Here is a 24,822-nt window from a genome sequence, read left to right as displayed (position 1 = left end):
GCCGGTTGCAAATTTGATAAGGAATGTTCTTTTTCCCAAGATAGAATCATTAATGAAGAAAAAAGAAAATTTTACTTTTCAGCTGCTTTCTAACAATTTTCAAAATTAATCAATCTCACCAATAAGACGCAAGAGTAATAACACAAGTCATTAAATTGATTCCGGAATGTATTCAAAAATTTCGCATGCAAAGTTGTGCACGTTTTTTATCAAACCTAATGACAATGTTATTGTCTGTAATTTTCATTCTATGATGATTATCATAAAATTTGTGTTTTTCAGGTGTTTTCAAATTATTGACTTAAAAGATTTTCTTTCGTCAATAATTTTGAAATTTTCCCATTAAATTTGTTTATTTCATTTAAACGAAATCTGCAACTGGGAATACTGGAAAATTATTCCGTTCTGAGTATATCTAAGGTACTGAGAATATATCTGAGGGGTAAAATGATTAAACTAAGCTTCATTTAAAATTTACACATTTTTAATCCATTAATGCATTGTAAATGAAGTAAAGCATGCTGTAAATCATTAAAAGGGAATAATAATAATGATAACAATAATTATGTTGTCCTCAAACTTATATAAGAAAAGTACATAAAAGTAAATGATTATTCATCTCTCGTATTTCTGTAACTCAAAATTTCGATAAGTTTATCATATTTAAATATAGATTCATTTTCTTTATATATCTTTTATAATAATAAAAGTCAAGTATTATTCGAAACCATAGATCATATCATACCGGTCTATACTTACGATTTTATTTAGTAAGTTTCGTATGTCATTTATTCTTGCTCTTGGGATTATTTAATTTATTTCAAAAATTAACTACGTTTTTATTTTGACAAAATTGATCTGTTGACATTGAGTTGGGACAAGAAACGTAGAGAAGGGCAAGAGATTTCAACCGTTATTTCAGACATTCTTGCCAGATTATGGACTAAAAATGAATATATCTAGGACTTCTGCCGCGTTGTTAATGGTGGACATTAGAATGGGCCGAAAAAATAATTTTTTATTTTTCTATTTCTATGCCTCGGAAAAGTTGCCTCTTGCTTAGCTATGCAAAATGGAAAAGAAGGTTTTCACGTAAAAACATATCTTCTGTGACAGGCGCAGTCTTGCACTCCTTTCCACGATAAATTTTGTAGGCTTGTTGTGATGTTAGTGTCAGGCAAGCCACAATTACATGCTAAGTCCCAATTAAAACACATGTCTTCTGTTCTTACATCGCGTTCAAAATGTTAAAAAACAGCGAAATTTTGCTATTTTCGCTGTTTTGTGTAATTACTAAATTTATTGCTATCTATAAGCTATAGCTTATAGTCCTAATATGAATTTGGGGGCATGAGGAACACGGAAAACGTTTAAAAGCTATAATTTCAAATTATATTTATGTATTGTTTGCGCAAAATACACATTATTTTTATGAAAATAGTAGCATTTTGTATTTTGTGATAATTTGACTTTTTAGTAGGCAAACGTCAAATATTCAAAAAATGCACCTTGAAGTTTTTTTTTTTTGGGGGGGGAGGAACTTCTGTCATAATACATCGTGTTAGTTGTCCTAATTAAGCCATCGCCTGTTGTCAGCGTCTTTCACCGTTTTATATGCTTCGGCTATTAGTTTGAAACTGCGATCTACAGTTTAGGTGTGAAAAGAGAAGTTTTTGCAGTCTGGTTTCAACGATGCGCCAGCCTTTAGTAAATTTTTGATATCCTTAACCGGAATGTTCCTTAACAATGGAGGAGGGTAGATATTGCAACTATCCCACTGAATCATGTTGACGTAGTCTGTTGTTCCAAAGTTTGAGTTTTGGCGAGGTGAAGTTTCGAACAGACTTTCCCTCGGAAAGTGATTGAGCGTTCAAAAATCGGCGCCGCTAGTCTTCTGCAAGGATCAACTTTTCGAGATGGACAATGAAGGCATTCCACTAAATTACTGAGCTGATGATTTGCCGTATATTTTAAGTTAGGTATCGTGATATTCTGATTACTTCAAAAACTATCTTTGGTCTGTTTGTGAAATTTTTGCAGCTTTTTTTTTTAATTTTGAACCAGAGAGGCATATAATAATTCATAACAAAACGTAAAAACTGCCTAATTTCGTCAGTGGGTTTTCTAAACTCACATTGCTGCTATCCAACATCTTCAGAATGAAAGCAGACCAGCATCTTAGGCTGTTAAACCCTCTAAAATTGTACTTGACTTTATGGTAGCAGAGATATCAAATAAGTATAATTAATCTTTGCTCAGAACTTTTATGTCAGCTTAAGGAAAGGGCATTCGACACATTCAAAGCGAACTAATGGAAAGTTTTCACAGCCAGCGGGGTTTTCCTGATTAGCCCACTGAAGGATTTGGACTAAGTTATGAAATAAGTGATGGAATTGCAGAGGAGATATGTAGCCCATTGCTGTGGTCTCCAAACATGCAGTTCTATCAGGTGGGCAACATAATTTTTAATAGCAGTATTCATCTCAGTTCCATCGCTTCTTATCACATAAAGTTCTTCACGTGCAGTCAAACTGGAAATTATGGTAGAAAATAATCTTTAAGATGCTCTGTATAGGAAGAAGCATGGCCGATAATATATTCTGATCCTCGTTGTTGTATAAGAGAATAATGGTCTTCTTTCTCAGTTCTTCGGAGAAGCTTTGAATTATTATTTTTGTTACCTCTTCTTCCATTCCTATTTTCTTCCAAGTACTCAGACCACTTGCAGACCAGACTACAGACCAGTGTCTCCTTAATAGTTTGATTCTGCAAATCATTTCTATTACGAGATTTTCCTCTTCTTATTTTATTTCTGTGCTGCCCAAACGTTACAGTGGTTATGGGAGCCTACTGCGATACCGGAGGTCCCAAGTTGGAATCCCAGAGAAGACATGGCTGCAATTGTTCGTCCCTTCATAGGAAGTAACATGTGTCCACCTATTATTCCACAATAAAGTGGCCACCATTTCCTGCCTTAATAGTGGCCTAGCTTAAGTGATAGAAAATGGGGGAAAAAAAGATGTTTTGTTTTCGTCGACGACATGAGCATTGTCTGAATTATCACACCATAAACTGACGGACAGATGATACGACTCCAGCATTTGCTTGATCAGAGACTCCAAATCGATGTTTGATAGTTATAGCAATGGTCATACGCTTTGTAGCAAAAATTACGAAATGTTGCTACTTTTATAAATATCTTTTTATCTTTTTGCCTGAACAATAAATAGTAAAAATTACAAGTTTTAATCATTTATTTTATTTTGTGTGTATGTGTATTTCCCATGTTTCAAACTTCACGTTAGGATCTATAGCGTTAAGACACTAGTGAGTTTAGAAGCTATAAAAATTGGCCTTTTTTTTTTTTTTTTTTTTTTTTTTTTTAATTTTTCGCGGAACGATGCGAAAACGGAAGGTATAATTTAATTTAAAAATGTGTTCTCATTTTATTTAGCTACATCATAGGCAACTTTCCCGGAGTATACGATAGCACATATTGAAATTTATTAACTTTTCTACTGAGCGTGTTCAATAACAGAATTGAATAAAAGAACAGTAAATTTATTTCGCATAATACATACTCCAGACAGACTTAATGAAATTCTGTCATTCTTTCTGGAAGACCCTGGGCATTAGTTTATTGTGTTATTATGCCTGTTAATTAATGTGCGTGAAATGTTTAGAGTCTTCTGTTCTTTTTACAGCTCCGCCGAGTCATCCAGAAATCGATAAAGATGGCAAGATATCTCCGAACGGTTCCATCGTGGGTCCTTTTTATCAAGGAAACAACATCTCCCTTACTTGTGGAACGTCTGATGGCAAACCGACCCCTGAAGTTTCCTGGTTTAAGGTAGAATCCGTTTTCTTCTAATTTCATATTTCAATTAAGTACTAAAAACGTAGATAAGAGGTAACTGAATGGCTCTTATTTTCTGCAAAATCAGTCGAGCTAATGTTAAGTAATTGCTCCTAAGATTTGTTCCTTAGATTTTAGTAACAGTGTTTTTGGGAGTAGGTCAGAAGTTATGGATCGTTGCCTAAAGTGAATTTGAAAGCAGTTCTTTGTACAAGGACACATATACGACACGCTATTAAAAATTATTAGAATATACTGAAATGGGGTTTAAAAAAGGTTCCGTAATTAAATTTCTCTTAAATTAATCAAATAAGACAGACATTCAATTTATTTTGGTAGTTAGTCTAGTAGCGGTAGTAAAGGTAAATTTATGCTAATTAGTATAGTTATTTTATGTAGTAATTTATTTTTAATGTAGTACTTTATGTTTCTGTGCATCATGTGTTTTTGACCAAGTTTTAGATTTTCAGATTTTTACCTGTTTTCTTCCCGTTTAAGTGGAAATAATAAATTTATGCAGAGCTTTGATAAAGTTACTACATTTTGATTGGTTTATAAACGTAAATATCGGTTTTAAATTATAATATATAATAATTCTGATTCAGTTAAAGTGATGTCTACTTATTACAAATTTGTATCTAACAGATCCTTTATGAAAAAATAAATAAGTTTATTCTAATGGGAAATGTCTGAAAATTGATATTGTAGTATATAAATTAAGAAATGTTCATGAAATTTCAGAATTTATCCGGCGAACATCACCCCCATTGTGCTTCATTTAAAAAAAAAAAAAAAAAAAAAAAAGCCCTAAAGGGCTATTTGTCTCGAAACGCGATTTTCCGTTATTTCACTTTTCGCTCGAAACTGTTGCCTTCGGTAAAAGGGAAATATTATTCTTTTATATTTAATATGTCTGTTATTAACTAACAAGCTAAACTATTTAAAAATATAGATGCAGTTTTTTTATAACGTCGGCAATGAAAAATTACCGATGCTATATTACATTTTAATCTTGTTCATTTAAATAAAAATGAACCATTTAATTAATGGTATAGATAATTCAAAACATTAAGTATTCTTATAGAATTACACAACATTATTTTTTTATTTTAAAATATACAGACGATATATAACGTTCCCATGTCATGGATCTAATATCCTTTAAAATATTTCGCTGTTCAATCGGGGACATCTCTACTGATAATCCTCCGGACAATCATTAAAATCTAATCCTGTCAGATTTTATTTATTAAGTTTTTGGTGCGATACAGAAAAAAATATTGTCCTAACGATAATTTTGGTTACCTGAGATTTTTAATAAATTATTATTTAATAAGAATTATTAAATTTATTAAAATTATTAAAGTATTTATTAAGAGTTATTTTTACAAGTAATGGTGCGAGAAGAAATTTCATGTTATGAAGTCGATTGGAAAAATATCCGTCCTACAACGGGCTAAGTTTTACTTTTATTTATAATTTTTTTATATTTTTTTAGGGGTTTCAGGGAAGACTGACATAAACTGCAGTCATAGTTAGTTGCCCAATAAGAATGTGCAAGCACGCGAGGGCTATCTGCTTACAGATGTAGTTGCCTTAGAATAACCTGGCTCGTATTCATGTTATACACGGAGAAAACTGCACGGCAGTTTCATACAAGCAGCTTGTTCTCGAATTCCTACCACTCAACGGTTTTACCATTTGTCGCTGACAGACTTCATATATTTTTGAATATTATATTGTACAGCTTTAACCCTTCAGTTGAAGTGGTTGCTCAGTTATCTTTATTATAGGAAATACTTTCCTATCGCCCCGAGGCAACTAAACAGTTAAACACAAAAAATGGAAATCAAAACTTCTACCTTAAATATTTGTCCTCTATAAAAATATTTCACAGTCAAATATTTTCGCATAATTATGTCACGTGATACAAAGTCTCCAAAAGTTTTAATTGGTAATATGAAAGGTAATTTTGATCGTATGAGAAATTAATTATTTACTTATTCTAAACTAACATGCAAACATTTTCTTGTTGAAATTTTCTTCCTATTTATGTCCGTGTTCAAACTTAAACATTGCAATTAGTTTTATTTAATGATTTATAATGATCAGCACTGTTCGGTACAGTGGATAGTGATGATGGGAAAAGGGGAGGATGTATATATTATATAAGGCATGAAGGTACTGTAAAATAAGAAGAAACTTCTGGCGAATCTAATGTCCTCTCGAGAGGTTTAGAGCGGAAGAGAGTGTAAACTCTAGGCAACGTTCTCCTGTGACGCAAAGGCTTAATAATCAAGTGGTAGTGCCCATGTCTGACAGCTGTATTAAGAATCCTGCCATTTAGAATAAAAACAAGGATCAGAATTCATATAGTTCGCAAAATATGCTTTATTTGATCCACGTTTTAAGCCAAATATTAAGTCTTAGAAACAGCTATTTAAAATATACAATGTTCACCCTTGTCAAATACTTTGTTCAAATCAGTTGATATTAGCAGTGTTATCAGTTGTTATAAGATACTCCCAATTATGATATCACAGCTGCAGAAAGTAATTTCAAAATTGTTGCAGAAAATCAGTGTTTCGTTCGAAATTCTATTTAGTATGCCGACTCAACACACTTTATTAGAAAGTACACACAGCTGGATAAAGTTAATGCTAATGCAAGGTTTCCTTCGCTGTTAGATTAAGCCTTAATGTAATTGCACCTCTGTCAGTTTCATTTTAAGACATGAAAAACGTTTAAAAACTTTTTGATTGAACTCCCCACCTCAAATGATGATTATTGTTTATGTACAATCGCCCGTTGGAAGAGAAGCCATATTCTTACCCATCTGCACAGACAATTTTTTAAGGCTACCAGAGAAAATACATTGACATAAACAATTCCTTAGACGTCTCCAATACTCATGCCATGCATGCTTGTAAGGCAGGTTTTGTGTCTCAGGGACCTCATATCAATATATTCTCTTCTCCGATGAGTCCGGATTCAATTTAAAGCCAGATAATCGATAATTTCCGATCCGGGGAGAATTTAAATTTTCGTACAGTTCAGTGTATGTCAAAGAAATATTATATTTTTCTGAAGACAAAATGCTCGGTTGGGCAGGATGCATTAGTTAGGCATATGTTTGGTACGTAATTCGGAATGGATTGCTGAGTACTCAGTTGTACAGAACTGAAATTCTTAGATCCTTTGTGCCTTTTCTGCCATTGGAATCTGCTTTTTTTATACATAAATGCCTCATCTTCTCCAAGACGTTTTTTGACCTCAATCACAATATAGCGTATGGAGTAACCGGAATATTTCCAAATTTAAGTCGCATTGAATATGCTTTTGCCTATTATGCAAAAGTGGGGTTGACCCCAATCTTAGTTGACGCATTTTCAGTTAACTCTTCTTGATGAGTGAAGGAAGAATTTCTCAAAACCTTGTCGAACATCTTATTGATTCAGTGTAGAGTCATCTTACACGTTCGAGGTGGCCACATGCATTTTTAGACAGTCGAAAACGTTCCCCGCCTATACTTATCTTTAGGTTTCCTAAAGTTACGGGTAGCAATCGGTTTTATGACAGGAAGTGAGATTCATGTGATTTTTTTTTAAATATTAAAACACTCGTAGATTTGGAGTGAATAACGACGACACTTTGATGAAGTATCGAAACACACTTTATTTAGCCGATATTAATCAGGACAGCTCCAAAGCCACGTTTTACAGTCGTCAAAGATCTACTGTACACTCGCTGGAACAATCAGCGACGCAGCCTTCAGGTTATCAGGCGATAACGATGGAGACAGCTTTACTCCAAAGCACCAGAGTACAGTTCCCGGCTCTGCTGGGTCGTTCTTGGAACTCTACGTACTCTCGAGACTCTCCACGCTACAACTCGCGATGCACTCGACGACACGCAGAGCACAGCTCTCGACTCTTCGATTCAGTCATTCCCGGAGCTCAACGCGCTCTCTCGACGATGCACTAACCGCGATACATTACGAAACTCTTTCGATGCATTCGACGGCCCACTCAGCACTCGCTGCTCGGCTGTAAACTCGATCGACTCCGCAAGGACTGACTAACTATCCCGCACTTTGACTCTCTGAGTACTAGCAGGGTTTATATAGTTTTTGGCTTGTGTTTGAGAACATTCTGGGCTGATCCGGTAAGAATTCGTTCCAGAAGGTTCTCTATCCGTCCATGACATATCGCCAATTTTGTCGCTAAATGTGGCAAACCTGCCTTCCCTTGCCATTTTATGGCAACCCTAAACCCGCTTTTCGGGGAGGCTATCTTACCGTGCCTGTACCTTTCGTAACAATATGATCACAATTTACAGGATATCTAGGTAGGAAAATTTTCAGAAAATCAATAGAAATGTTTTCATACATATTTCTTTCTACAATTTTACTATAGCAGTATTTATTTAACTTGGATTGTTGAAAGAAATATTTTCTGTTTTCAAATCACCTCCATACCAGAGCTACATACTTTGCTGCTTCATATTTTAGACATGATAAGACAGTAGTGTCTATTTCGTTCCTCAGCTTAGTTACTAACTAGAAAAATGTTCTTATTTTATTTTTATATATTTAATCGCTACGAGCGATTCGAAATTGGTACACTGTTGAAAAACAGTGCATTAAGAGTATGAAATAGCTTCTTATTTCCTGGAAAGAACTCTCTGTCTGCTAACAATTTTTAGCGCATATCGAAAAATGGAACCATTGCTGTTCGAGCCCTGCTTCGACATTCTTATCTGCCTTGATACATTAAGCTACTCGAAGCCCTTTTGCTTGAATTTCAGCATCACAAATCATTACGATAATATGCCGATCGCTACAAGTTTCGAAGTTTCCCAAGGAAAACTAAAACAAATCAAGTCGTTATCGGCTTCAGTCTATAGAATTTATTTAACGTATTTTTTCATTTCTGAAGACTCATTTTTTATCTAAGTGGCTTCTTTTCTGCTTTCTCGTCTTTAAAATCGCAATAAAACGGATTTAATAAATGTCTTTTTCTAGGTTTTGTTCTCATTATCGTACGAGAAATATCTCCAATTGAAATTTCTGTTCCTTTTAGCCTTTTATGAAAGTCGATTCATTCTTTCCTATTGCATTCTTCGGTAACAAATATCCATTTCAATGGACATTTATTGGTTGAGGTTTAATATCGCGAGACGCGGGTATTCCTTTTCACTGATTAATTGCGAAGAAGGATTTGCATGCATAAAACACTTTGAAAAATAGAAGAAAGAGCTAAAGATAAGTAGCTAAAATGCCATAAATGCCTTTTGAATGGAAAAACGAGAAAAATGGGATGTAAAACGAATTTACAGCAACTTCTAAATCGAATTACTGATATGAAGTTATAGATAAAAATCCCATTCTACAAAAATGCACCAAATGAAGAAAGAGTTTGCATTAACTATAATTTTAATTTTATATGATTTCTATTTAATGGGTTGTATTGTGTTTTCTATGATACTGCCACTATAAAAATACTTGGATACAGTGACGACAGGGCTAATGGATGATAATGATTCTTTGAATTTGAAATGTTTGAGTTTCTCAACAGTTTCAATTGTTTAATTAAAATGCGGAAAAAAACTTCGTATTTTAGTTGCATAACTTCTGCATTTTATTTGAATATGAGAAAGTTTAACGTAATAACTCATTTCTAGTGCACTGTCTTTAATATTTCTGTATTTTTCGAAAAAAAATGAATTCAATACATAGCGTAATTTTAGCATCAATAAGGTACACTAAAACATAAAGAAAATTTTAATAAATGAACTAGCTATACAATTTGGTATTTATTGACTAAAGACATATAAACAATATTCTATAATTTACTTTATATAATGAAATATTTGATAATTATTTTAATACCTTCAAAATTTTCAATATACTTTTCATAGAAATAAGTTCTTTTGGCAGATAATAGTTTATTTCAAATAATTTTCATGCAAACACCGTGTGACTCTACATAATTATTCCAGTATAAGGTATTTCTCCCGCTTTCCTAGCGTGTCTTCGTGGGGTAGTGGTTCTGCACGTTCGTTCGGTATTCCTGAGGTCCGTGGTTCGATTCCCGGCGAAGGCGTTGCAAATTTTTCATCTTGCCTGCTTCCAAAAAAAATCCTAATGCGGCGCCCGAACTAAAACTAAACTAACAGTGGAGCCCGAACTAAAAGGGTATTGAGTGAGTATCCACACCCATGATTTGGCGATTGCGTCCCCTAAAAACCCCAGTTGCCCTTTAAAGAAGGGAGTATATAAAGTATTTCTCCCGCTTTTCTAGCGTGCCTTCGTGGTGTAGTGATTCTGCACGCTCGGCCGGTATTCCAGAGGTCCGTGGTTCGATTCCCGGTGAAGGCGGTGCCTAATTTTTCGTCTCTTCGGCTTTTGAAATTAACCTAATGTCTCTACACCAGAATGATTATTAAATCCTTATTTATCATTCCCGTCTTTTTATAACCATACCGATAAATGGATTCTGAAAACAGATACTGAATAATATATAAATATTTTATAATGTAGCTGTCCAGGATTTTTGTGATTCACCACAGGCGGCATCTCGTCTTCTCTCTTCTATAAAACTAGAAACTCTCTGAGAAGGTTTCATTTTATAAGTCTATACAAGTAAAAATTGTCTTTTTCCTTTTTTATGGTGCAAGAGATAACATATCAGTTTTAATTAAAGACTTTTCGAAGTTGAACTTTAGCATTACATTGAAAAAATTAAACAGAAAGGCTTCTCGCATATTACTTTGCTGTAAGATCAAATCTTCCGCTTGAGAAACATTCTTTTAAATGCAACTATATTTTTGAAAGTATAAATTATCGTCTGCTCAGTGTGATTAATCAATAGAACTTCATCAAGACAAAGAAAGCAGCGACACATCAAAACCTATAGTTAATTTCCTGGAAAAAATGGGACAAGAAACGGGTATCAAGGCCATACCTTCACTCAGATCTCTATTAAAATCTCCTGTTTTGTCACCAATGTATTTTTGCCCTTTTGCTTTTGTATACTTTGGAAAGCTAATCGTGAGCAATGAGATAAAGTAAAATTATTATCTGCTACTTTCTTTCCGTACTACAAAATCTTTTCGTCTATTCTTTCCGTACTACAAAATGCTGTATGTCTTGGAAATTATGCTGTAGAAAGATAGTGAAGAATAAGGATTATCGGAGAGAACATTTAAAACATAAATATTATAGGTAAAATATTTATGAAATTACAATGAAAATCGTCTGAAAAATGTGCAAACAGCTTCTGTAACATCTTGAAATCCTATATGTATGAAATATCTGAAGCTAAAAGACCAAAGCATTTATACAGAATTCGTGCTGTTGTGTTTAAACAAATTCTATTATATTTTTTTAAATGCACTGAGATCTTTCTTATTGACATTTTTTGTCAATTCAGCGTCGAAGTTTACTTGTTATTGTCATCATAACATCGAGCTGGGACTAAAGCATCTTTCTGATTTTAAGGAAATACTTGTGAGCTTTTTGTTTTAATATTTTATAAATAATGAATTTCAATCCGGGTGTCTGTCATGACACATTATAGATCACAGTGACATAAATGTTATGTATTTTGTTTATTTCAGCAGAATTTCACAATCCCTCTTTTGTTGGTGTTTTCATCGAAATATTTTCAAATCAGAATCATCAAGAGAATCAATAAAATGTAATAGGCTAAGAACAAAATAAAAATGCTGGACCATTAAAAGACTAAGTCATGAGCGGGCTGTTAAAATACTAAAGTACGAGTTTTGACGAATTTCTCATGGATTTCAAAGAATTTATTAGTTAGAATATTGAAGACTACACAAAACTGCGTAAGGATCAATACGGAAAGCTCAAGACAAGCTCTTCCGGTATATGCAAACGATAAACTCTATTGGAAAATGTAATTTTCCATGAACAAAATGGGAAACCGAATCAAAAAACAAACTTCAGGACCTGTTAAAATGCAAAATGTATTTCAGTTTGCAGCTAAGCATTTAATACAGAATGCAAAGATAACATTAAATCTCCAACGTTTCTTTTTGGTCTATCCTACACATGCAAATATTAAATCGAAGAGTTTAATCGTGTTTAAGCCTTGATAAATTTTGTTTGATTAGCCTTGATAAATGCCATAGTATCAGCACTTAATTCTTAGCAAACAAACATCTTAAATGAAAGTTTAAAAATATATTGCTGTCAAGATATATTTTAGCAATATTTAATATTTTTTCTGCATCTTTAATTATTTTAAATTAAAACAAACTTCATATTTTTTTTTCTCTTTTTTCCCTAAACAAACATAAATCATAACTAAACATTTTATGATATTTTTATGTTTAAAACGTATCGATGTGTTATACGATAAGAATAAATATATTTAAAATTAAATTTTGAATAAATTCATTTGAAAAGATAGTTTTCACTGGCGTTTTCGTTTTTATATAATTAATACGCTTTATGCATAAAAATATGATGTATCTTTAAATTCATTGTGATTTATAATCATAAAATTTTTACCTAAGTATTAAATTAATGCCTCTTAAAATAAAATTTCTTCGTTTTAAATTCGGGGCTATAGATATTGCTTCAGAATATGCATTAAAATACAAGTAATTTATCTTCTAGTTTCTAATCTAAAAATAAATTAAGTCAAATTTTCGCTTGTTCTATAATGCAACTCAGATGGTGTTTAACAGTTAATATTTTGTGATTAAAATGCATCTGAAGTCTGAATTCTTCCAAAAAACCTTAAGAGGAATCTAGATTTTTACAAAATCTTTTTTAAAACTGCGACATTTGTAACTAACCTTGGAATAAACTATACTAATTGTTCCTCTAAATTAATGCAATTTTAAAAGTGTCTGCCGCAGACATGTAAAATATTTTCAAATACTTTAGAAATCGACTACATTTGTCTAGGTTATTAAGCTTAATTAACATTCTCATAAAAATCATCTGAAGCATTAAAATTCTCAGTGATGAATTTTCATTAAGTTTTAAATTTTGATTTTATTTTTAAAAGCTATGATGCAGGAAACTTCAAATGTTTCAGTTCCAATTAAACCATTTCCATGATAACTCATCATAAGTAACAAGCTGGAAATAATTCCCTGATAACTCATCATAAGTAAAAAACACTGGTAATTAATAAACTGAATTACATGCAGCTGTATGTTTCCTTTTCACAAAATATTAAATAATTGAGTTTAGATCTCTTTATAAATTTAGGTTATTTAATAAAGAATGGCGTCACTTTCTCTTAAAGAATGTAATTAGTATTTAGTCTTTCCTGAACTTTTGGAGATCATAATTCCAAAAGTCGCATCATATTTGCGAAAGCGAAATATAACAGGCAACGTTTTCTCTAAACGCCTTTCACTTGAACTATTTTGAAGGAAGTGTAGTGCAGTATTTTACTACATTCGCAAAGGGAATCCATTCGGCGCTGTGTTTCGTGTAGATTAACTAGTTAGAAGAAAGAAAGGATCACGAGACTATATGAAATTCCTGCCAGCAAAAAAACTCGTTGAAAATTGCATTTGGTGAAATATTGATAGAACGCATTTTCCGTATTGAGATCAGTTTTACGCAGCTTGTTTATTTCTTCGGCTCTAAATTAGTTTGATTTGAAAAATATGTTGTGAATAAGCAAGGCGATTGAATTTTCTTTTTCTAGCTATAGAAACGCGTGAAATAGTTCAAGGTTTTTCAAAATATTCTACTGCTTTGCATGGTTCGTGTGGTTTAAATTATTTAAATGTTAACCTCTGTGTTCCATTTTTAAATTATTGAAATCATCAAGAAGGTTTGAAGCAAAATTTTAAACCCTGAAGTGAATGGTAAAATTAACAAAATTCTGAAAAAAAAAATGAATTTCTTAAATTACCTAGCGAGTAACGGACTATTTCTCTTGGTACTGCTTAAATTTTAGATGCGAGTTTTGACGGATTCGCAAGAATAAACTTCAAACAGCTGAAGTACCATATCAGTAACGGAAGATGGAGAAGAAAGCACGTTCTTGAAGTTTTACTCCAAGCGATAAGTATGACTGGCAGAAAAAAAAAAAATAGATATGCTGTCAGGATGTCGACGTAAATGCAAATACGTTTTTGCACTCTTTGTACCACTTTTTATTAATAATGTTCGTTTCAGTTTATGCATAGATAGTTTTGTTGATTAGAATCTTTCTAGTGCTTTCATATCAGGCACTTGTTCCATTTTCAAATCCGTCTTTCACTTTTATTTTTATAATTTTAGGGTAGTGAGGAGCTGGACTCCGAAACTCATGTGCATATAGAGAAGAATGGGGCCTCAACTGTTAAGTCCAGAGTGAATGTGACACTGAAAAGAGAGGACCTGGGAGCCAAAATCGAATGCCATGTCGACAACGATGCTATAGACGATCCCCTTGTGTCTTGGGTGGAAATAGATCTTCATGGTAAGATTAGAAATGCTACTTAAGTCTCCATTCATAGTGTGAGAGAAAAAAACTTTAATGTAAACCATAACTTTTTTGTTGGTGTAATATCATTTCCAGCAAATGTTATTGCTTTCCGTTGTATGCGAAGTAGTGTAAAATATAGCTAATATAAAACTTTAAGTTCACCTTTAACACAGGAAACATCTGAGAAAATAACGAAATATTAATTACAAGCATGCCGTTTGACGAATGTAATAGAAAATTTAGAAAATGTTTTAGCTACTTACATAAATAATGCAAAGTTAACGCATTGGAATCTTCTTAAACTATTATTGAAAAAACGTATCCTACTTCTGATCATTCATAGTGTTACGGTAATAACTATAATTTCTTTTTATTTTCATTCCTATTCTTTCCTTCAACTTCTGTTAAAGAAAAGTGGTATCCATAATTTTATTAAATTTCTATCCCTTTAATTAGCAGTTATCACTCTATTTACCTGTTTACCTACGGCAAAAGAGCATAAACGTACTTTTTGCATAGAAATAAGTCTCTAATTAAAATGATTAAAAGGAATAAATTTGTCTCATTCTAATCTGCAGTCAACTTCAAAGATTTTTATCATGTAACAACATATAATTTGCTGCATGTTCAAATGTGCTTTCTGAATGCGTACTTTAATCTAATTTTTTATTGCAGCTGTATCAAACTTCATTTTTTCCCTGCAGCTACATTGCTATTTTTAATATCTAATACGGTTGACAAATTATTATTGTTAATTGGATATTTAATCAGATATTAATATTTCTAAAGATGTGTTATATTCCATACATTTCAAACTAATAATTTCTCCCAGAATCAAAGACATTCATATCATGATATCTAGCGGTAAATTGACCATCGCATTCAGTTTGTAATTGGAACTGACGAGTAAAGTACTCGCCCAAGGAATAGTTAGTTTTTCAAGGTCTGTGACTGTCAAAGCGATAATGACACTTTAGCGGTATGAACACAATATGACGATCGATAATTTGTTAATTGAATTTGGACTCCAAAATATTATTTCTTCTGCCATCAGTCGTTTGTTAAGTAGGGGAAGCAATTGATGATATTTTTCTTACGTGTTCTTCGAGTCCTGTAGTCATCACATCAGTAATGAGCAGCTAGAAATATAAGCAACTCGGATCCAATTTCTTAATAAACCACAGTTGATTAAGTGTATTTTTCCTCTGAAAGTCGAACGAGACCGTAGTTCGCCTTCACACTCTTACGAACGTGCTCAATATTTATCACTTAAATTTCGAATGAACTTAAATGTTCATTTATCCAAAGGTAAATTTTTAGTTTTCGATAAATCAGTTACCGATAACCTCTTATATACATATGCAAAAAACCACAAACGTTTATTGCACAGATAGAACGATGACTCTTGCAGACAGATGTAGTCGTAAATTTCAAGATAATTTTATTCCTGGATAACACATTTCTTTACATGTACAATCTAATTCACATATCATTATGGGAGCAATATGCACACCCATAATTTTGGGAAGCTTACATTTTAAGACATACAATGGAAGATAGATAGATGCGAGCGACGACGTGTTATATCGACGCAGACAAGTAGGATGTATTCAGAAGCAGCCTCGGAGAGATCAAAATGTTGTGGTATCAAAAGAAATCTTATTCAGTGTTTATATAAGAGGTGTCTGTATTGGAGCGTTCTGAAACATCTTAAGATGCGGGTTTAATTTTCAAATGAGGCAGTTTAGACCGCTATGTTATGAACAGTTACTATCTTTAGGACAGAAATCAGAAGCACCCAAATAAAAATGCGAAATATAAGGAATATTGCAATTAAAATTAGAGGTTTGCTTTGCATATTTTTATCCTACGTATATATACAGACACATAAACCGTGTATGCACGTATGCGTATATATATATAATATATATTATATAATGTAAGTTATATAAATTATATCATATAAAAATGTATATGTATTTACGTGTATGTGTGTCTTATATTTTAGAGGTCTATTTGCATGCAGAGAGCTGAATAGAAAATTTGAAACCAATCACTTTTTAGATATGGCCGAGAAGAACTGCTGAGTAGATCTGGATCGGACTGGAGAGAAAATCACAACTGGCTTGATCGTTAAAACATCATTTTTGTTTGAACAAAAAATATTCTTCAACGATGCATTTTTCCTTAAACTGGTATTAAGGATGCTAAATTCGCGTCACAATTTATAACAATACAAGAATGCTAGTGCTACATTTTAGAACCATAGAAGAATACGAAAAATACAAAGAGACGTGGGTTATTCAAGACACAACAAACGTCAGAAGAATGATATACTTTATATATAGTATTTATACCTTGGAAAATGTTTGTTTTAGTCCTGAGCAGCGACTATTCTAAATATTTCGCAGTGCAGAAAAATTGCAGTGAAAGTGTAACGGCATATGCTGCAGAGTGACGCAGAATAGTGCAAAGCGTATTCTTGAAGCGGGATTCTGTTTACACTGTTGACCATTAAAATTGCAGCACCAGGAAGGAAGGATCTGACAAACATCAAAATCACATGAAAGGAAGAAAAGGTTAGGATTTGCTAAGGATTAGTATTTCAGCTAATTTAGACGAAATTAGGAGGGAGAAACGACATCTGAAACACTGTATAAAAGAAAAGTTGTGTAGTGGATATCTCACTCGGGAAGCGCTTTGTAAGGTCGGAATGTGCTCAGAACATCGTGTTATACTTCGAATAATAATAAGAAATGCTTACCAGTAAGTGTCGGAATTCGATAAAGGCAGAATCATTGCCTATCAAGAGTGCGGATTATCTTTCCATGATTTCGGAATCAGTGAGTTGCTGACGGTCATACTGAACGACATGCAGGATCGCAACACCCTCCCATGACTAATGCCCAAGAGGACAGATATATTGTGAGGTCAGCTCTGCAAAACTGTAAAACCGTGTACCTTTGCAGCAGCATTGGACTATCAGAACGGCGACCATTACTTCGGCTTCCTTTGACAATGCAGCAAAGAAAGAGATGGCTACTCTGATTTGCCAAACTATAAAACTGGATACAGGAGTGGCAAAATGTCTGTTTTATGCACAACAGCAGAAAGTAACATGTCTGCAGGAATCTCCCGTACAGTCCGTGATATGTTATCCTTCAACGTAGCCAGGTCTAGGACCACTCCTTGATAGACCTTGGACTTAAGGTAACCCCATAGCCAGAAGTCCCATGGGGTACGATCGGGCGACCGAGGTGGCCATTCAGTTGGAAAGTAGCGGCTAATGACTCTTTCTGTTGTGAATTTCTGTCGTACCATGTGTTGCACCAGTATAGCAACGTGTGGAGGAGCTCCATCTTGCATGACGAAAATGATTTCCCCCAGGCGTTGTCTTTGTTGAAGTGCCGGAATGACAAAGCTGTTCAACATGTGGCGATATTTCTCTCCGGTAACAGAACAGCTTTCCGGTCTTGTTGGGGTAATGTTCTCATAGAAGAATGGACCTACAATAAATTCCGCTATGAACCCACACCAAACAGTTACCTTTGGTGAATGTAAAGGAATTGCTGAGACTGCATGTGGTGATTTGTCATCCCAAGTTCGGCAGTTCTGGGTATTCACAGTTCCATTCAGGTAAAAGTGGGCCTCATCTCCCCATAAGATCATCCATCACGGTCAAGCATCATCCACCTTCATTCTGGCAAGAAAGGTGAGAGCAAAAGTCAATCGCTTATCATGGTCGGGGTACAGTAACTCCTGTACACGGCTGATCTTGTACGGATAGAAGTTGATAATCTTTTTTAAGATTTTCCATACCGTACTGTAAGGCATATCCATAATAAAAGGTAATTTTATTCCGTATTAATTTGCATTTGTTAACACTCTATTTTCTATTACACAGCGCCAAATATTCCCCTAGCGTTGACTTTTGGAACTATTTTTTTCGCGGAATCTTCCGTCCCCCGTTCTGTTTAATCTTCGTGCAAAATATGGCGCCATTCTCGCAAATAGATCGCGCTACAGAACACTGTGAACACTGTCAGTTTAATTATGGCCACCCGGTATATAGTCAACACATCCACCTTCATGGAACTACTATTTTTGAGTTTTATGTGTAATATGATTTAATGGAAACAACTTTGTAAACGAGCTTCTAAATTTTTTCTTAAAGGTTTTCATAGTCCAAAAAGAGAATTTTCAACATCATTCTGCTTTATAACAAATATATATACATATAATACATCTACTTTGTCTATTATAATTTATTCTTGTAAAGACCAAAAGTTTTATTGATCGTTAAACTGAGTTTTAAATTTTTCCAACAAACTTCTCATAATAAAAAGTCAAATTTTTTTTGAGTTCATAAGATCAAAATATCAATCGTATATTTTGCTTCTTTATCAGAATGATTTAAACAGAAAGGCATTTTTAAGCACTTAATATAAAAAATGGATTAACCAGAGAATGCACTTTACAGAAGACATAAATCTCAGCTTTACTAATTCCTCTGTGACTTTAGACGATAATACAGTTTGGAAGTTTGATAAATTATATACTAATTTACTGAACTTGCATACCATACTGCTTTTCATCAAATTATATCTTCAGTTAAGCACTTCGAGGTGTTAATTTGCATCGCCAGCTATTAGTTAAAATATGTTTTTTTTTTCACTTTCTTAACACAGCTTTTCTCTGTGTGTCTTGAAACATTTTAGTTTAAAGTATTTGGCATATTCGTGGTATTTAAAGCATATAGTATAGACAGCAGCTAATTACTAGCCATTAGCAGGTTATGAATTTCATTCCTTTTAAATCATTAATTTTAAAACCGAAAGTAATTTGAATCATTAAATAATTTAGACATTAAATGATTTAGTCATTTAGCAATTCTTGCTTTTGTTGTTTATAAAACATGAATGCTGACAAAGTTTCCTTCACGTTGAGACGGAGAGTATTGCATGATAGTCTAATTGTATATATAGCTCTTATAGATCAGCAATTTCAGTTATTAATTACGCTGTACTAAATGAAAGGCAAAATGTTGTATGCCTTTATGTGTAAACTTCGAAATGACATTTATGAATGAATTTGTTGAATTGTTTCACTTTTCATTGCACGTTACATACGTTTAGATCAAATTAATGGGCAGGTAAAAAGCACAGACTGTTCAGTTTGGCTATTCAGGTTGATTATTTGATTGATAATATTCAAAAAAAAGTTGTCAAAACAGTGCGACAGATTTCTTGAAGTTTGTCTGTTAACTATTGAATTACTATCTTATATGTCTGAGAGATTTTCTTTTGCATTCCACTAATTCCTGAAGAAGTTACCGTCTTCAAAAGTTAATTCGAATTGATCATCAGTTAGAAGTCATCTATATCTCGCAATGAGAAAAGAGGATTTCCGGGTGTTCACTGTCTCGCTTCTAATTGATTAATTATTCGCAAAAATACATTAATAGCAATTGTATGGTTTTCGGAGTAAAATGTTGCCGCTGGGAATCTACTTTTCAAAAAGGTTCGGCGAACACTCTTTTCTACGTAAAATTGCCTTTTTCTTCTAGTTATTCTTTAATTTAATAAACTAAATAACGGATGCATGATATTACATTACTAAGTTTCTAGCTAATCCTATTAAAATATTGAACATGGATGAAGGTATTAATTAGATTAATGAAAATAAAATTACCAGTATTTTGTTTTACATTTCTTTTCTAAATTTGGTCTAAATGTCTTAATTTAGTTGACAATGCGAACTAAAAAGATGGCTTAATTTACTAAATTTTTATCTTGAATATATGATCTAATTTAACTTTAGAGAGAGAGGGTATTTTTATTTAATTTATTCAAGTAGAATGAATGCATTATTAAATAGAATTTTTCCTCTAAGATGAACATATAATTTTTTTTATGTTTTCAAAAATCACCAAAATTTTTATATTAATCCTTAAGTTATTATGCGAAGCTTAGATAGATGCACATACACACACTGACCAATGAATTAGACACCTTCGAGATTTTTATTTGAATGCGGGCTAGGGTTGAAGTATTCACATTTTTTATGACGTTTGTTACACGTGGTTAGAATGCTAGTATAAGTAAGGCATAAGAATGCTTTTCACGTTGAATGAAGTCAAATGGGAAAAGCGACAGATTGTTAAAGCCCGTTTAGAAGGGGCATCGATTTCGAAGACCGCAAATCTCACTGGGTTCTCAAAAGCAGTCATATGAAAGGTTTTCAAAAGTTGGAATCAGAACCCAACAGTTCTTCTCTAGAAGATGTAACTGCGGTTCGACAACAGTTTTCGAAAAGAGTGATCGGCGGCATCTCCGATGAATTTTACTGCAGAACTGGGACTCTACTGTGCTTCAACTGACACAGATCGTCAACCAAGGATCTTTCCAACAGATTTTAACTCGAACCACGCGCAGACAATTGCAGAGGATAGGGATGCATGGTCAGGTGCCTGTGAGCAGACCACTCATTTCTGCCCGACATACAAGAATTAGTTTGCAGTGGTTTCAAGAAAGACGACACTGGGCATCTGAGGATTGGAAACAGGTAATTTGGTCGGATAAATCACGCTATACCTTACTTTGCACTGATGGGAGACGTCGAACTCGGCGAGCCATGAATCTACCTTGCCTTATTTGCACTGTGCAAGTGTCTGGTGGGAGTGTCATGATATGGGTCATGTTTTGCTGGTATGAAAGTGCTGCCCTGGTGTTCCTCGAGGATAAACAAACAGCCATGAGATACCTAGATATACTAGCAGATCAAGTGCACCCTGCAATGTTGCATTTTTACCTTGATGGCTACGGATATTTCATGGACGATAATGATACTATGCATCGTTCCAGAAGTGTAGTGTTCAAAATTGGTTCGCTGAACATCAGTCTGACTTCCAACACCTTCCCTTGCCACCACATAGCCCGGATTTTAACCCCGTGAAAATGTATGGGATAGGCTAGAAAAACGCACATTCGTCAGCGCTTTCCTCTTCCATCTGATTAACAAGATCTAAAAAATTGCATAGCCAATGCATGGTATTCTCTGGACGTATAAATGCACTCCAGAAGCATGTAGACTCGATGCCCAAACGAATCAGAGCAGTTACTTATCCGTGCAAAAGGTGGTTCAATAAAATATTGATCTTAGGTTTCTAATTCATTGGCCGGTGTATATAACTAAAACTAAACTAAAGTAAAGAAAATGAGGCTTAAAATATCCTTTCTCGAAGCCCATGCATATCTTCTGGTATATTTAAGAGAAAGAGTTACGAATCAATGGCTAGGAAATTACTTTTTTCCCAACAGTGAAATGTTTTATTGTAGCATTCATTTCACTTAAAACTCTTTGAAATTACAAGATACTCACCAGAATTTCTGCTTAATCTTCTTTATCCTATTTAAAACATAAGACCCATTTATAGGAAAAATAACTAAAGCTTTCAGCAGATGTGCTTTTACACTGGGTTCGTTTCCTAGTGACGAAATTTTTTTATGCATCTATCTTCATATTTTTTATACATTATGGTGTTAACACGCTAGACTCTTCTCCAAAACGTTTTCTAAGAACCTTTTCCTTTCTAAGTGGAAAGCTCTAAAGATAATTTTCATAATGAATCCGACCTAACTCTCTATGACTGAATACTTTGCATCTTTAATTAATTTTGAGAAAAGTTTTAATTTTAATTCCTTATTTATAGTGGAAGAAATGTGCAAGATCTTCATCAAAAATTTCGTTTTGCATCATGACTGTTAAATGATATATTCCAGCGAACCTTATTTCTGAGAGAATAAGATAGTGAAACTTTCAAGTTTTGCTTCGCTATTATTAATTATCAAAAATCCGTATTTTGTAATATGCGAATTTTACGATAAACTTGCTTTTAATATATGAATACTTACGAATATATAAATTTTATTGTTTTTAGAAGGATAATTGAAGAGAAAAAATAAAACAAAAACCGAATATTGCGAAAGAATTATTTGGCAACAACTCGTCGTATTAATACCAGATAATCGTCTGTAAATACTAATATTTAAAAATGGGAAATATTAAAGCTTTCGATGGAAGATAATGCTTTTAGCCATATATAAAAAGATACTGCTTTCATATAAATAAGAAACCCTGTAAAAATAATTAAATTCACATTTAATAAACATAAATAATATTATTTTTAATAACGTTCATTTAGCATTGCATTTAGAGGAGGAAAAGTTAAACATGCTAAGGACTTTTGAAAAACAATCAACGCTAATTTTAACGATACTTTAATCCTAAAAAAAGTGGCTTGAAAGCAAATGATAATTAAAATTAAACTGAATTTAACATAATTTCTTCAGATTTTGTAATGGAAAGGTAGTTGAAATGAAAAGGTCTTTATAATTAGCAGCTGTTGTAAGGAGCATAGACTATAATTTATACGTATCTGGTTCAAATCCCCAAAGAAGCAGTTATATTTCCTTTAAATACATTATCTGAACTACAAACAGTAAAATAATAAAATTATGAAGTCTTAAAAAAGCCAAAAACATTATCATATTACTTTTAGAAACAGTAATTCTGTTGGGAAGATCGCTATAATGATCAAATGCTGTAATGAGCACAGACTATATTTTAAAGATCTCTGGTTTCAAAAGCAAATCGCTGATAGAAGCTGCTATATTATATTATCTTTAAATAATTTATCTCCATTATTTAAAAGTAAAATGATAAAAGTACGAAGTCTTATCCAAAAAGCACATATTCATCGGTTTTGCCTAGCATGTTACTTTAGTCAGATTGTCTGCAAAAGTTTTAAATTCATTTAGCTGTAAGACAAATGATAATATGTTATAACTATTGGCAATTCAGCAGTTTAGCAAAATATAACAAAACGCGATTTGTTTTACAAAAATAAAGAAAGTTGCAAAGCTACTTTTAAGAACTAAAAGAAGATTTCAGGAAATAACTTAAGATTTTTTTGCTACTTTCTAATAAATACAGTTAGAAATTAGAGTTGAGAAATGCCAAAAATTATAATGACTTATTTTGGCAATAGAGTTTTTTTAATTTAATTTTTATTACTATAGCACTGACAATGCAAAGACTTGATTTCAATGCGAATTAAAGTTAAGAACTATCAAAAAGCATATTTAAATCAATGCATTTCATTACCAAACTAAAATCATTGTTATAGCAATAGAAATTAATTTGCACTTCCAAACTAAGTTATGAAGTTTGCAATTAAAATTATGAATGAATCTAAATCATTTCTAATTTTCTTATCATTTATGTGCTTTTGAATTTATTTTTTGCTTTACCATTAAACATGAGTTTTAGTAGGTAAGGATACACAGAAAAGCAGCGTTAAAGTGGCCTTTATGCTATTGTAATAAATATCAGTAATCTTCAGATATTTTATATGAGCAAACGTTCAGATAATCGTATCTGAGACTTTCCTTTACTGCTTATAAATGTTGTTTAACTAAACCTATGAACATATGTCATGAATGCCTTCAACTCCTTATCAATCAAATTATAATTTTTTCATTTAAACAATTTCTGACATATGGACGCAGCACACGCAATGCCTTTTTATCTCACTCATAATTGTGCATTATTTCATGGATTTAACATTTGCGTTTACAAGTCAGATGAAAACAACACTGTTTTCTATCATGAAAACCCGTTAAAAGTTTGAAAAAAGAAGTGAAACTTAACTGAAATGGTTATTGATGTCCAGCTTTCTGTACCTAGACTATTTAAACTAAGTACGATTTTATGAGTTTAACGAAAACTTTCAAGATTACACCATTATTCTTCAAATGAAAATACTAATCTTCATTCCGAGAGCTTGGTTTTAGCGGATTGTCACGTAAGTGCGGCAACTTATAAAACTCCAAAGAATAAAAAACGATTTAGAAAAAAATTCCCTGAACCATCTGTACTCGATAGTAGTCTCACGATGTTCGGACATTTTTCGCCGTCCCCAATTCTCTTCGGTTCAGTTCTCATGATGAGGAACGAAGCTACGTGGCAGAGTGTGTCCATTGCACGTGACGAGGGAATCCTCGTCCCAATCACGTAATGTTTACTGGTAAGTAAAGGTACATGATGTATTTCGCTACGAACCCTTATCTAGCCGTGGGCAGAATGAGATGGAAGTCGTACATACTGACATGATTTTCCTTTAAACATTTCTTTTTTATTTGCGAAATACGAGCTGTTGCTTGAAAATACTGTTTTAGATTTCCAATAAATAAATAAATCTTCAGATGCTTTAAAATTTAGTGAGCAACTGCTTACGTTTATAACAAAATCCTATAAAAGAATTTAAAAGGAACTTTGAAGTATAACGTTTTATAGCATAGAAGATTAATAATAAGCGTCTTTCGTAAAGCATAAGCTTTTCAAATTTGAATCTTAAATGCATATTTATAATCTGTAATATCTAAAAGCTATGCAGCATTTGAGCGTTTTCAGCAATACAGGATTTCCTGAAAATACATA

At 33.0% G+C, this 24,822-nt stretch overlaps 1 protein-coding gene across 1 annotated transcript in view; it reads left to right on the top strand.

Moving 5' to 3' along the window:
* The window catches only part of LOC118199035 (hemicentin-2-like), a gene marked incomplete at its 5' end in the record, with an annotated part of 837,377 nt that overhangs the window by 180,873 nt on the left and 631,682 nt on the right, over positions 1–24,822 (top strand). Inside the window, 2 exons of the mRNA XM_085806510.1 lie at positions 3,705–3,850; positions 14,136–14,316. Coding sequence (XP_085662636.1) covers positions 3,705–3,850; positions 14,136–14,316 — 327 coding nt within the window. The remainder of the gene's footprint in view (positions 1–3,704; positions 3,851–14,135; positions 14,317–24,822) is intronic.

Source organism: Stegodyphus dumicola, chromosome 1, assembly GCF_044657685.1.
Source record: "Stegodyphus dumicola isolate Sdum_Otavi_A_Nest chromosome 1, ASM4465768v1".
NCBI lineage: Eukaryota > Metazoa > Arthropoda > Arachnida > Araneae > Eresidae > Stegodyphus > Stegodyphus dumicola.
The sequence above is the reverse complement of the archived record's forward strand: the minus strand, read 5'-3'. Positions and strand labels throughout refer to the sequence as shown.